This window comes from Octopus sinensis, linkage group LG1 (assembly GCF_006345805.1).
Source record: "Octopus sinensis linkage group LG1, ASM634580v1, whole genome shotgun sequence".
Lineage (NCBI taxonomy): Eukaryota > Metazoa > Mollusca > Cephalopoda > Octopoda > Octopodidae > Octopus > Octopus sinensis.
The window spans coordinates 211,935,342-211,951,144 of NC_042997.1; the positions used below are offsets into that span (position 1 = coordinate 211,935,342).

Sequence of the window (15,803 nt, forward strand, 5' to 3'; positions counted from 1 at the left end):
TATTGCATATATGTAGGTGTGTATAATATTGCATATATGTAGGTGTCGGGCAAAATGCCTAGCAGCATTTCATCTGCTGTTATGTTCTGAGTTCAAATCCCGCTGAGGTCGAAATTGCCTTTCATCCTTTCGGGCTTGATTAAATAAGTACCAGTTACACACTGGGGTCGATGTAATCAACTTAATCGCTTTGTCTCTCCACGATTGTCCCCTCTATGTTTAGACCCCCCCGTGGGCAATAAAGAAATAAATATTGTGTATGTATATATATATATATATATATACATGTGTATAATTTTGTATATACGTAGGTGTGTATAATATTGTATATGTGTAGGTGTGTATAATATTGTATATATGTCATCATCATCATTTAGCGTCCATTTTCCATTGGTTGGACGGTTCGACTGATCTGGAAGTATTTCTACAGCTGGATGCCCTTCCTAACACCAACCACTCCAAGAATGTAGTGGGTGCTTTTTTTATGTGCCACTGGCACAGGTGCCAGAGGGGTCTGGCATCGACCATGATCAGATGGTGCTTTTTACGTGCCACCGGCACGGGGATCACAATTACAATTTACATTTGTTTCTGATGTTGATGTACTTGACTCCACAGGTCTCCTCAAGCACGGCAGGTCACCCTATAATCCAAGGTACTTTTGAGTACTGGTTATGCAACACTGGAGTAGATTACAGCTGTGAACTCACTCTATTTGTCGGGTTTTCTCAGTCACAGCATATCCCCAGAGGTCTCTGTCTTTCGTCATTTCCTCTGTGAGGCCCAACGTTCAAAGGTCTTGCTTCATCACCGAATCCCATGTCTTCCTGGTACCCCTCTACCCTGGATTCTTTCCACTGTTTGGGAGTGCCACTTCCTCATCCATCCGCAGTACATGACCATACCAGTGCAGTCGTCTCTCTTGCACACTATATCTGATGCTTCTTATGTCCAGCATTTCTCTCAGGCTGCTTACACTCTGTTGTGTGTGCACACTGACATTACACATCCAGTGGATCATACCAGCTTCATTTCTTTCAAGCCTACGCATGTCCTCAGCAGTCCTGGCCCACGTTTCACAGCTGTGAAGCATGGCACTTCACACACATGCATCGTACAATCTATATGTAGGTATGTATAATATTGTATTTAATATTTAAGTCGGTGCTTTCTGAACTTTGCCCAGGCTATTCTTATTCTAGTGGTAACACTCTCTGAGCATCCACCCCCACTACAGACTTGGCCACCTAGGTAGTGGAAGCTATCAACTACTTCTAGCTTCTCTCCAAGGAGTGTAATGGAATCTGTTCTCTGAGTATCGGTGGTGTCTATTGCCCCTGTGCATCTGCCGCACACGAAAGCTATCTTCCTGGTTAATCTTCCTTTGATGTTGCTGCACCTTTTATGCGTCCATAGCTTACACTGAGTACATCTTATGGAGTTTCTACCTACACCTTTTCTACAGATCTAGCAGGGGCCACCTACCTGAAGCGGGGTGTGATGTGTTCGCCTTCCTACTTACTAGAACTTTGGTCTTTGTGACATTGACTCTAAGACCCTTTGATTCAAAACCTTGCTTCTACACCTGAAATTTCTTCTCTAGTTCTGGTAGGCATATATAATACTGTATATATGTAGGTGTGTATAATATTGTATATATGTAGGTGTATATAATACTCTCTTTTACTCTTTTACTTGTTTAAGTCATTTGACTGCGGCCATGCTGGAGCACCGCCTTTAGTCGAGCGACTTGACCCCGGGATTTATTCTTTGTAAGCCCAGTACTTATTCTATCGGTCTCTTTTGCCGAACCGCTAAGTGACGGGGACATAAACACACCAGCATCGGTTGTCAAGCAATGCTAGGGGACAAACACACACACGCATATATATATATATATATATATATATATATATATATATACATATATGCGACGGGCTTCTTTCAGTTTCCGTCTACCAAATCCACTCGCAAGGCTTTGGTCGGCCCGAGGCTATAGTAGAAGACACTTGCCCAAGGTGCCACGCAGTGGGACTGAACCCGGAACCATGTGGTTGGTAAACAAGCTACCTACCACACAGCCACTCCTATGTGTCTTTTTTTCCAACAAAAAAGTAACTTTTTTTTTTTAAAACATTTAAAATACTTGTTTGTTCATCAATTCATTTTACATTATTTCTTCTTTTTGTTTTACAATGATTTACACTGTTCAGTTGTAGTTTTTTTCCACAATTTCATATCCTTACCGTTCTTCAACCTATTTCATCATGTTTTACTTCTTCCTCGTACTTTCTTCCTTTTCCCATTCCCATGCTCTTCCAGGACTCCTCTCTGCTGTGGTTCTTTCATCTCTATGCTTTCGCACTCTTGCTTGTCCGCGCATTCATCCGACTGCACTTTTTCATCCTCCTTCTCTGTATCTTTATCATGCCACTCTAGGCTCTTTCATTCAACCTCCTCGTCGCTCTGTAATTCCACCTCTCCTTCTGCTATCTCTGTTGATGGTTCCTTTACCGTTTCTATTCTTTGTTGCATTTCCTCCTCCACTCCCTTACTCCTAAAATCATGACCTTCGATTTTAATCATGACCTTTGAACATTGGGCCTCACAGAGGCAATGACGGGAGACCAAGACCTTTGGAGATACGCTATGATTGAGAAAACCCAACAGCTAAAGTGAGATTGCAGCCACACACGTCCAACTCTGTTAAGAATATTCCTGATGCATCGGGCGATACGATATGCTTGAAAAGACCTGCTGAGTCAAGTAAAACGAATATCATGACTATTGGTGCCAAAACCTCGTGCATGGGCATTGCAGGCATTTTTCATGGACAATGGTCAGTTGGTCCAATGATGGTCTTCTTCAACAAGTTCTTTCTGGCCCCAGCCTGGCAGATTGGAAATTAAAATCATGGAAAAGATGATATCGCCCCAACAACTAGCATTTTCACATTCGAGTCTTGCAGAACTTTTCAATAATGAATCTCCATAAAATCATTTTGATTGTTGCTGCTTCGTTAGGAAGTTTGCTTCCCAAGCAAATGGGTTTTGGTTCCCTCTCACAACATGGCTCTTTGGGCAAATGTCTTCGGCTATAGTAAATCGAAGCCATGTGATTGGATTTGCTTGAGGGAAACTGAAAGAAGCCCATCGTATGTATATGTATGTGTGAAAATGTGTTTGCATAAAAAATCAAGGGAAATTGTAGTTGTGATACCAATGCTGGTGGCACATAAAAGAACCATCCGAATGTGGCTGTTGCCAGCACTGCCCCGATGGCCTCCGTGCCGGTGGCACGTAAGAAGCACCAACCGATCGTGGCTGTTGCCAGCCTCCCCTGGCACGTAAAAAGCACCCACTACACTCACGGAGTGGTTGGCATTAGGAAGAGCATCCAGTTGTAGAAACTCTGCCAGATCAGACTGGACCTGGTGCAGCTTCCTGGCTTCCCAGACCCGTTGAACCATCCAACCCATGCTAGCATGGAAAGCGGACGTTAAACGATGATGATGATGTGTGAGTGTTGTAAACGAGTGCCACCGCTTTACAACTGATGTCCTTCATTTCAATCTTCCATGAAAACATGTCTGGTCATGAGGGGGTAACACGTTAATTTACCTGGAAACAGGTGACAGTTGGCGACAGGAAGAGCATCCAGCCATAGAAAATCTGCCTCAACGAATTCTGTCTGACCCATACAAGCAGGTGTGGCTGTGTGGTATGAATCTTGCGTCCCAACCGCATGGTTCCAGGTTCAGTCCCACTGCATGGCACCTTGAGCAAGTGTCTTCTACTATAGCTTCATGCTGACTAAAGCCTTCTGAGTGGATTTGGTAGATGGAAACTGAAAGAAGCCTGCTGCATGTATATATATATAATATATATATATTACATATATTATATATATTATAGGAGTGGCTGTGTGGTAAGTAGCTTGCTAACCAACCACATGGTTCCGGGTTCAGTCCCACTGCGTGGCATCTTGAGCAAGTATCTTCTGCTATAGCCCTGGGCCGACCAATGCCTTGTGAGTGGATTTGGTAGACGGAAACTGGAAGAAGCCTGTCGTATATATGTATGTATATATATATGTGTGTGTGTATATGTGTTTGTGTGTCTGTGTTTGTCCCCCTAGCATTGCTTGACAACCGATGCTGGTGTGTTTACGTCCCCGTAACTTAGCGGTTCGGCAAAAAAAGACCGATAGAATAAGTACTGGGCTTACAAAGAATAAGTCCTGGGGTCGATTTGCTCGACTAAAGGCGGTGCTCCAGCATGGCCGCAGTCAAATGACTGAAACAAGTAAAAGAGTAAAGAGTAATATATATATATATATATATATATATATATACATATATATATATGTGTATATATATTTCCAGCTTGAACTACCATAAGGCAAACTGGAAACAAATTGAGAAAGAGATCCTCAAACAAAACTGGCCTAAATGTCTCTCCTCGCCAGACATCGACGTGAAACTTCAACAATTCATGTCTGTAATGCAAGCCATATGCTACAAATATGTCCCAGAGAGAAAGGCCACTGTACACAAGAACAAAATCCCCAGAGAGAGGAAAATTCTAATGAGACGGCGTACAAAATTTTCAAATCGCCTAAACAAACTGATTGAAAGCAGTGAAAAGTCCCGCCTAAAAATAAAACTGTTGGAAATCGAAAAATGTCTGAAACTCTCCCATGAAAAGGAAAGAGCAGACAAAGAAGCCTGGGCTATAGACAACATAAAATCTAACCCCAGAGCTTTCTACAGGTATGCCAAAGAACAGCTACGGTGCACTGTAGAATAGGGCCACTCCTCGAAAAGGATGGCACACTTACAGGAAAACCAATGAGGGTAAGTGAAATACTGAATGAGCAATTCAAGAGTGTTTTCACTCCACCCCTTGGGCATCTCCAAATCACCAATCCAACTGACTTTTTTACCACTGCAGATATAAAATCAGAGGCGGCGACGATAGATTACATCGATATAAGGAAGACGATGTAATCAAGGCTATAGATGAAATGAAAACAGACTCAGCTACTGGCCCCGATGGATTCCCGGCAATCCTCCTAAAAGCATGTAAGAGAGTCCTAGCAAGACCACTGCAGTTCCTCTTTCAGAGCTTCCTTGCAGCTGGCAAACTTCCAAGAAAACTGAAGGAAGGTAAAATATGCCCCATTCATAAAGGAGGTAGCAGAGCGGAAGCCAAGAACTATAGACCTATCTCTCTGACCTCACACATCAGCAAGGTCATGGAACGAATAGTCAGAAGGAAGCTGATCACCTTCCTTGAAGAAAATGACTTGCTGCCCGACACCCAACATGGTTTCCGACCAGGGAGAAGCTGTTTAACTCAGCTCCTACAACACTATGACTGGGTGCTGAAATGGCTGCTCAACCACTCAAATGTGGAAGTGATATATCTCGACTTTGCAAAGGCCTTTGATAAAGTCGATCATGGAATGATATGTCACAAACTGCGTGATCTCAACATAGTTGGAAAACTGGGAGAATGGCTTCATGACTTTCTGAAAGATAGAAGTCAGGTGGTAGTGGCCAATGGGGCCACTTCCATTAACACGCAAATAGTGAGCGGTGTTCCGCAGGCACTGTTCTGGGACCACTACTGTTCATAATGGCCCTCTCAGACATGCCCTCAGCCACGCAGAGAGCCACGATCACAAGTTATGCAGATGATAAAAAAGTTTCACAGGCAATACAGAACCCTGAGGACACTAAACACCTGCAATGTGAGCTAGACAAAATATACAAGTGGGCCGAAAAGAATAGCATGCAGTTCAATGCTGAAAAGTTTCAAGCTCTATACTATCAGCATGCAAAACTAAATGCAATACCCAATGAATACACTGGACCCGGAGGAATAGCAATCCCAGAGGCACAATCAGTGCGTGACCTAGGTATTTACATGAGTGATGACGCAACCTTTCGTGTACATGTTGCTAAATTGGCAATGAAATGTAGACGACTGGCCGGATGGATCCTCAGAACCTTTAGAACAAGAGAACAAGAAACCATGATGGTCCTCTGGAGGACACTTGTCCTAAGCCACTTTGACTACTGCTCTCAGTTATGGTCACCATCCAGTGTCAAGTTGATCACAGAGCTCGAGGCGATCCAACGTAGCTACACGAAGAAGATAGCCTCTATGCAGAATGTAAGCTACTGGGAAAGACTCAGGAAATTAAAATTATATTCCCTGGAGTGTAGGCGGGAAAGATATGCCATAATATACATCTGGAAGATCCTGGAGGGAAGTGTCCTGAACTTTGGCATCGAGAGTTACGCAAATGCCAGAACTGGGCGCCACTGCGTGGTGCCTAGGACTCCAAACTTGCCATCAAGATGTAGGACAAGATTCTGTGATAGCCTGGGCTTCCGAGGCCCACAGCTCTTCAATATCCTCCCGAAGAACCTGAGAGACCTGCATGGGGTGGATACAGATGTCTTTAAAATGAAGCTGGATCTCTTCCTGTCAGGTGTCCCAGATGAACCAACTTCACGGCAGGAGGGGCAGATGAGGGCAGCTGCATCGAACTCTCTCATGCACCAAATAGCAGCTGCTAGAAAGCCTTCATGAAGTGAAACCAAGTAGCAACACCAAATGGCGGTGCCCCAGCATGGCCACAGCTCATAAGCTGAAACTGGAAAAATCAAAATCAAAATCAAAATCAATCAAAATCAAAATCATATACATACACATATGCATGTGTGTATGTGTCTGTTTGTCCTCCACCACTGTTTGACAACCGCTGTTGGTGTGTTTACAGCCCCATAACTTAGCAGTTTGGCAAAAGTGACTGATAGAATAAATAACAGGCTTTAATAAGAATAAGTCCTAGTGTCGATTCATTCTATAATTTCAAAGTGTTGCCCCAGCATGGCCACAGTCTAATGCAGTGGTTTCCAATCCTTTTATTGAAAGGAGTTTTTTCATGGACCCCTTTTAACACATTCATACTTTTGTATGTGTAATATACATATATATGTAATTTTGAAATTAGTTCCCGAACCCCCAGTACTGCCTTTACAGCCCACAAGGGGTCTGCAGAGCCCAGGTTGGGAACCACTGCTTTAAGGGCTGAAACAAGTAAAAAATAAAGATGCAAGCATGGGAAAGTAGACATTAAATTGATGATGATGATGGTGGTAGTGATGATGATGGTGGTGGTGGTTGTGGTGATGTTTATGGTGGTGGTGGTGGTGATGATGACGATGATGTTGGTGGTGGTGGTGATGATGATGATGATGACGTTGGTGGTGGTGATGATGATGATGAAGGTGGTGGTGATGGTGATGTTGATAGTGGTGGTGGTGATGGTGATGGTGACGATGGTGGTGGTGGTGCTGCTGATGATGAAGGTGGTGGTGATGATGACGTTGATGGTGGTGGTGATGGTGATGATGGTGGTGGTGATGATGGTGGTGGTGATGATGACGATGGTGGTGGTGATGATGAAGCTGGTGGTGTTGATGGTGATGATGACGATGATGGTGGTGGTGGTGGTGATGTTTATGATGGTGGTGGTGATGACGATGATGGTGGTGGTGGTAGTGGTGATGGTGATGATGAAGGTGGTGGTGATGGTGGTGATGATGATGATGGTGGTGATAGTTTCACTAACCTAATAAATACACCTTTACTGGTCATCAGTTTTGTCTTTCTTTTAATGAAATCAAATAAAAAAAGCCCCCCAAAAAAAGGGGGGGGGGCCTGAGCTTACTTTGATGGATGTTTGTTGTGTTTATTTCGATGAAGTCGTCCCTGTCCGGTCGGGATTGCTCATGGCGCAATCCGAGCACGTGCAGCAATTCATGCACCACGATGCCATTCGACCGGCAGAACACGCTGAGATAGATTTTCTGCACTCTCCCGTTATATCCAACTTGACTGCCACAACTGCAAACGAACAAATGAGTTGTTAATTATCAATTAAGCTTTGTTGAGCAATAAGCAACATATTATGTTTGTATCGACATTTTTTTATGCTTGTCTGTGGAGTGGGGTGGAGGGGAAGAAAGGGAGGAGACAACCCTCTGAAAGAACTTCATATCAGGAGTTGTGTCCCCCTTGTCACAAGTCCCCACTACCAGGTGGCACTTAATGTTTGTAAACTGGTTTGTGTAGTGGCGGTGGTGGGGAAACAGTGAGTGTTGATTGGGCGAAAAAATTTGGTCAGAGTGAGAAATGGGACGCATTTAGGACATAGCACAAATAAATATAATAATAATAATAATAATGAGGAGGAGGAGTAAAGAAGAGAAAGAGGGGTAAGAAGTTTTTAGTAGGAGGTGAATAACGAGGTAGAGAAAGGTGGAGGAAGCAGAATTATGGGAGGATGGGGTTGATTAAAGAAGAGCAAATAGAATAAGGTGCTACACGGTTGCCCTGGATTAAGGGGTGCAGTAAATCATCATCATCATCATCATCGTTAAACGTCTGTTTTCCATGCTAGCACGGGTTGGAAGGTTCGACTGGGGTCTGTGAAGCCAGAAGGCTGCACCAGGCCCCAGTCTGATCTGGCAGTGTTTCTACAGCTGGATGCCCTTCCTAACACCAACTACTCCGTGAGTGTAGTGGGTGCTTTTTATGTGCCACCTGCACAGGAGCCAGGCGAGGATGGCAAACGGCCACATTCAGATGGATCTTTTTACGTGCCACCGGCACTGGTATCACAACTACAATTTCCATTGATTTTTTTTTTTGATCGATTTCGATTTCACTTGCCTCAACAGGTCTTCGCAAGCAGAATTTTGTGTCCCAAGAAGGAAAGGTATGCATAAGTGGACTGGCTACATCCCAGGTAAAGGTCACGGAGAGAATCATAGCCCATCTCATTAGGGAGAGAGTCTGCTTAGATGAGATGCAGTTTGGTTTTGTGCTGAGTAGAAGCACCTCTGATGCCATATTCCTGGTTCGACAACTGCACGAGAAATACCTAGCTAAAGATAAGCCCCTATACTTAGCTTTTGTGGACTTGGAGAAAGCCTTTTACAGGATCCTCTGATTCCCTATCTGGTGGCCGATGCAGAAACTGGAGATTGACAAATGGTTAACAGGGGCTGTATAGATCCTATACAGAGTGTGCGTTAGTAAGGTTAGGATTAGCAATAAGTATAGTGAAGAATTCCAGGTAGAAGTAGGGGTCTACCAGGGTTCAGACCTCCGTCCCCTTTTATTCATCATAGTCCTCCAGGCAATAACAGAGGAATTCAAGACGAGTTGCCTCTGGTTGCTCCTCTATGCTGATGACCTGGCCCTCATTGCAGAATCACTACCAGAACTAGAAAAGAAATTTCGGGTGTTGAAGCAAGGTTTTGAATCAAAGGGTCTTAGAGTCAATGTAGACCAAAGTTCTAGTACGTAGGAAGGCGAACACATCACCCCCTTCCCCCTCAGGAATGTGGCCCTGCTCGATCTGTAGAAAAGGTGTAGGTAGAAACTCCATAAGATGTAGCCAGTGTAAGCTATGGACACATAAGAGGTGCTGCAACATCAAAGGAAGATTAACCGAGAAGATAGCTTTCATGTACGGCAGATACACAGGGGCAATAAACACTACAGATGCTCAGAAAACAGATGCCATCACACTCCAGGGGGAGAAACTAGAAGTAGTTGATAGCTTCCACTACCTAGTTGGGGTGGATTCTCAGAGAGTGTTTCCACTAGAATAAGAATAGCATGGGTAAAGTTTAGAAAGCTTCTACCCTTACTGGTGACAAAAGGCTGCTCGCTCAGAGTAAAAGGTAGATTGTACGATGCATGTGTGTGAACTGCCATGCTTCATGGTAGTGAAACATGGGCTGTGACTGCAGAGGACATTCGTAGAATTGAAAGAAATGAAGCTAGCATGATCCGCTGAATGTGTAATGTCAGTGTGCACACACGACTGAGTGTAGGTGCCCTGAGAGAAATGCTGGACATAAGAAGCATTGGATGTGGTGTGCAAGAGAGACGTCTGCGCTGGTATGGTCATGTACTATGGATGGATGAGGAGAGATGTGTGAAGAAGTGCCACTCCCAAACACTAGAAGGAATCCGGGGTACTGGTAGACCCAGGAAGATGTGGGTTGAGGTTGTCAAACATGACCTTTGAACGTTGGGCCTCACAGAGGCAATGACGAAAGACAGACCTCTGGAGATATGCTGTGACTGCGAAGACCTGGCAAATAAAGTGACTTCATGGCTGTATCCTACACCAGTTTCGCATAACCAACCCCAGCCCATTCAAAAGCACCTTGGATCATAGGGCAACCTGCTGTGCTTGAGGAGACCTATTGAGTCAAGTGCATCAACATCAAAATAAATATCAAATGGAAATTGTAGTTGTGATACCAGGTGGCAAGTAAAAAGAACCATCTGAACGTGGCCAATGCCAGCGCCGCATTGACTGGCTTCCGTGCCAGTGGCACGTAAAAAGCACCAACCAATCGTGGACGTTGCCAGCCTCGCCTGGCACCTGTGCAGGTGGCACGTAAACAGCACCCACTACACTCCCGGAGTGGTTGGCGTTAGGAAAGGCATCCAGCTGTAGAAACATTGTCAAATCAGACTGGGAGCCTGGTGCAGCCTCCTGGCTTCCCAGACCCCAGTCGAACCGTCCAGCCCATGCTAGCATGGAAAGCAGACGTTAAATGATGATAACGTACACAACTTGCTCTTACACGAGAGGTAAACCTAAGTGGCACACGGAATTCTCTCATCCATTTTAATTTACCTTCTACAGCATGTATTATCTTGACACGGCAAGATAATACTTACTCATTCTTCATTTATGTACCGCTTCAACCAAAGCATGTTATTGGTGAATTCTTACCTGGTTCTAAATTGGTATTAAATTATTTGTGAAGTTCAAGAATGGCTCTTTCATTTATTCCAATCAAGAATGCATTTTACCTTTCGTTACACGAGGATTTTTGCTTCTTAATTAACCTCTGATTCCAGCAGTAACAAGGTGAAGTTACAGCATTCTGTCTTATTACAGTAGCCAGCATTCTGGTTACAGTGGCAACCCCTTGTTATACAAGGATATATATATGTATGCAGCATGTATGTATAATTTGAATATTTGTATGTGAATAATAATAATAATAATAATAATAATAATAATAATAATAATAATAATAATAATAATAATAATAATAATAATCCTTGCTTGCCGCTGTTAGAATTAACAATATAATAACTATTGGAAATGTGATGCTACCCAGAAACATTTAAGAAATAAGATGAAGAGGAAAGGGTACACAAGTGGAAAATGAAACCACTGCATGGTCAACACCTCAGAGAAATTGAAGGAAAAGGCAAGATCAATGCTTGGAGATTGCTAAGAAAAAAGATGTGAAAGGATGCAGTGAGGCATTGATATGCAGCATTGAGGAACAAGCTCTAAGAACTAATTACACCAAGTTCCAAATAGATAAGAGCAGGGAATTGCCCTTTTGTAGGATGTGTGGCAGTGGAAATGGAACAATCTCACATATTGTGAGTGAGTGAGGGTAGCAAGCTGGCCCCAAAAGCACTAGAAAAAGAGAAGGCACAATAACGTGGCTAAGTCTGTTCACAGGAAACTGTGGGAAAAGTATGGTCTGGGCAGAGGATGGAAATGGTACAAATATGGACCAGGAGTCACCAAGAACAAGGAATATAAGATACTGTAGGATTTGACGATCCAATGTGACTCCCTAATTGTTGCTCAGAGACCAAATATTGTTGAGGTAGATAAAGGGAAAAAGGAAACGAAGATCATAGATATTGCAATCCCTGGAGATGCATGCACAAGTGACAAAGAAGTAGAAAAGATCGGAAAGTACAAACTGCTAAAAGATGAAATTGCAAGAATGTGGACTATGAGGAGAATGTCTACCATTCCAACAGCACTGTGAACCAAATTTGAGAAATATGTCAGAGAAATCGGAATTGACATGAGAGCAGAACAGATCCAAAAAACTGTACTGCTGGGGACAGCTAGGATTTTGAGATTGGTAATTTGATGATTTTGAGATTTGTACTTTGATGTTGAATGTCTCCCACAGTAATAAACAACCCAAGTATCAAAGCTTATAATGTGTGGAAAGAGACCCTGTGAGGCCTCTGACAGCAGGCTGCTGTCTGTTCTCATAGAATATACCAGAACAAACAAGACCAAATGTTCTGAGAAAATAATAATAATAATCTTATAATAATTTTGCTTGTCATTTCGTTACTTAGCCTGTCTGTAATGCTTTCACATGATTAAAGAAAAAGAGGGAGAGAGAAGTGTCAGGTGAATAGCTGGAGGGAAAGAGAGAAGAAAGAAAAAGGAGAGAGAAGAGGATAAGGTGAAGAGTGAGAGAGGAGTGTCCATGATGCGAGGTAGGGATAACGTAATATTTATTAAGCAGTTAAAAATGTTAGTTGATGGTAGTGATGATATAGAGGAAGAGTTAAAAATATAAATTTAGCAGAGGGGTGATGTTCTGATGGTGAGGTTAAAGGAAGGCAGGGAGGGGAGAGAGAGTGATGGTGGTGGAAGTGGCTTTAGTGATTGTATAGTGAAAAGTTTTTTATTTCACCTATCACCGAATGCATGCACATAAGTACAATTCCATGAAATATTCCCACTTATTTACATGGCAGATGTTTGCAATTTAACTAAAGGTTGTATCATATGTATGGGATTCTTTTTGTTTGTTTATAAGAAAAATGGAAAAATTAAAATATTTTATGAGTGCTGTGTCTTAAGCCTATCAAATTGTGCATAAAGTATATAAAATTTACATATAAAGTGAATTAAATAATCAGCATATTCCAGTTTCTTTCACTTTATAATGAGAAGCAGACGAACGACTGTCTTTGCATAGAGACACAAAACCGACTACATTTTATGTTTTTGGATAAAGTTTTCAGAAATAACACAATGGGTGTACAAGTCTGTGAAATATTCACAGGTCTCGCTAGTAATAATAATAATAATATCAATAATAATAATGTTATCATGTACATGTTTTGTTTTGGTATAAAAGATGGCTTACAGGAGCTGTTCATGTGCCACCAGCATTAGCCACCTTGCTTCCATGAAGCCCACTGTTACAAAGGTGCTTTTTATGTGTCACTGACAAGGGTAGCAGTTATGCGACACCAGCATTGGTCATGACTGCGATCTAACTTGGCTTGATGGGTTTTCTCAAGCACAGCATATTGCCAAATGTCTCAGTCACTAGTCACTGCCTCTGTGAAGCAATACACACACACACACACACACAAGGAAATCAGATGACAAAAGACTAAATGATTATCTTATGAACTTCCATTAGCTTACAGCTGTTTCTGCTCTAAGACGCAACAGACTCATAGTTGAGTGCCTGAGGAACAGCTTCAATGGAGTGAGAAGGTGTTCCTCACGCATTTTAGAGCAGAAACGACTGTAAGCTAATGGAAGTTCATAAGAGAATCATTTCGTTCTTTGTCCTCTCATTTCCTTACTCTGTACTCTGTACTCAACTAATGATTCATTCTGAAGCAGATGTGTATTGAGTTCTACTCCAGGTTATTGGTCACACAATGCCTAAACAAATTATTAAAACGTAACATATATATATATAATCAAAATAAGTCAAGGGATATCCAGAGTTGATGCAGTACGATTGCTTCAGGCGACTCCATTTAATTGAACAATGCAATCATTGCATTAATTTGAAAGCAGAGCTATCTTCAGTTGCATAAATAAATAGAATTTAATCAGTCGGACACATTTGTTGAATTTTATTTCAATCCTCTAAGAAGGTAAGAAGACAGACAAAGTCCATGCTGTTTCCACTTCAGCTTAGAAGCTGCTCCTTCACCTTATTTGGAAACTGTACGGATAATACTGCACTAATTTTTGGTGCCTCAACTTAAGTACCTAATTCATCTGAATTTCATTTATTTTGTAACATATATATATATATATATATATATATATGTTACGACCTCAACGACCTCGAACATACAAGTGCAAACAAGGGAGTCAGAGAAAGGCAGAATGCCACTTATATCTGAACACTATACAAATATTCCTTTAAAAAAACTTTTCTTCTAATTTTTCTAAATTTAATTATTTAATCGTTACAGTTGAAAAGGTCTCAAAATGACCGAAACCGGTACAGAAATGTTCTTTATAAAATTATTTTAGCATTTTCTATTTTGACTTGTTTTTTCATATATATATATATATATATATATATATATATATATATGAGATAATGGTGTCATTGAGACCCAAAGGTGTCAGGTAAAGCTGAATAAGTGCTATAGACAGACCATAGTTAAGTTCCAGATTTGGTAATTTTTTGAATAAGGTGTTCAGCATTGGTTCTATGTTAGCGTGTGTATATAAGAATTTTTTTCGTAATGAGATAAAAACGAAGGCTGTGTAGATATTAGAACATTTATATCTATAAATGTTCTATCTACACAGCCTTGGTTTTTTATCTCATTGCGCAAAAAAATTCTTAAATATATATATATTTATATATATATATATATATATATATATATATATGATGTGTGGGAGTTGGTATTTGTACATATTGGGCTGGAACAAAAGATTTTGACCATTTCTTAAAGTAAAATGTTTAGCTATTTGTAAAAGTCTTCATTCATCAACATATTTCCCATTTTGTTCCACCACCATTTGGCATCTTTGAGGCAGCTTCAAGACCCCATCCTCCCACTCCATAGCATCCTTCTGGGTCATGAACTGGTCTTCCAAATAAGTTCTCATCAAGAGAACTTTGTAAGGATTAAAATAAATGGTAATCCATTGATGCAATGTCTGGTGAGTATGATGGGGACGTAAAAACATCCCAGCCAATTTGTTCCAATTTCTGCCAGGATCATAAAGAAATATGAAACCTAGCATTGTCCTTAAGAAAAACAACACACTTCTGATTGACCAGTTCTGGACATTTTTCATTGATTGGCTCTTTTAATCAGTCTAATTAGGAACAATAATTGTCGGAATTCAATGTCCAGTTTTATAGAAGAGACTTTGTAATACACAATGTCCTTCCGATTCCACTGGACACGGTATTACCTTCATAAGACAATAGGTCTTCTGGATCAGGGATGACCTATGGCTAAACACCAGTGGTTCCTATGTAAGACACCATTTCTGTCAGTAGATAAAATAAAAATAAATATATTCACCCATCTGCATTTACAAATTTAATATAAATTTCCTCGTTAGTTTGATTAACAAAAGTAATACAATCTTTTCCGTTGTAACGAGTTAGGTCCTCAATAGTTTTCATTGCTGTTAAAAACTTTTTCTTGTCAAGTTCAGCTGAAATACATAAATTAGCATAAAATTAACATAAAATTAGAGCCAATAAGGAAGTCTCTTGTCATGCTAGAAACAACAGTTATTCTTCAAACTGCATGCTACCATCTTAAGAGAGAGCACAGTGGACAGGGAAGTTCTGGCTACACAAAAAGACAAGATGGTCATGGCTGGAACATCTTTGATCATAGTTCAACTCTATCAGGGCTAAACTAGGGTTAAACAACAGCATTTAGTGAATATTGATGTTTGATATGGAATGTGAGAGAGAGTGAGAGAGGAGAGAGAGAGGGGGAGAGAGAGGAGAGAGAGAGGAGAGAGAGAGAGAGAGAGTGTGTGTGTTTTACAGTGAAGGCTAATTTAATGACCACCTCCAAAGAGAGGCAGTTTGCATTGTCATTGTTCAAAGGACACATACACCCCCCCAGTACGACCCAACAAGGGAGTATCTACGTAGTCACTTGACTTGCTAGACATAA

The 15,803-nt window shown here is 41.4% G+C and overlaps 1 protein-coding gene across 1 annotated transcript in view; it reads right to left on the reverse strand.

The window, feature by feature from the left end:
- Positions 1–15,803, reverse strand: part of LOC115232594 (astacin-like metalloprotease toxin 2) — a 48,582-nt gene that overhangs the window by 15,548 nt on the left and 17,231 nt on the right. The window contains exons 6-7 of the mRNA XM_036507744.1: positions 15,192–15,327; positions 7,747–7,922 (exon numbers count right to left, since the gene is read on the reverse strand). Of these exons, the coding sequence (XP_036363637.1) occupies positions 7,747–7,922; positions 15,192–15,327 (312 nt within the window). The remainder of the gene's footprint in view (positions 1–7,746; positions 7,923–15,191; positions 15,328–15,803) is intronic.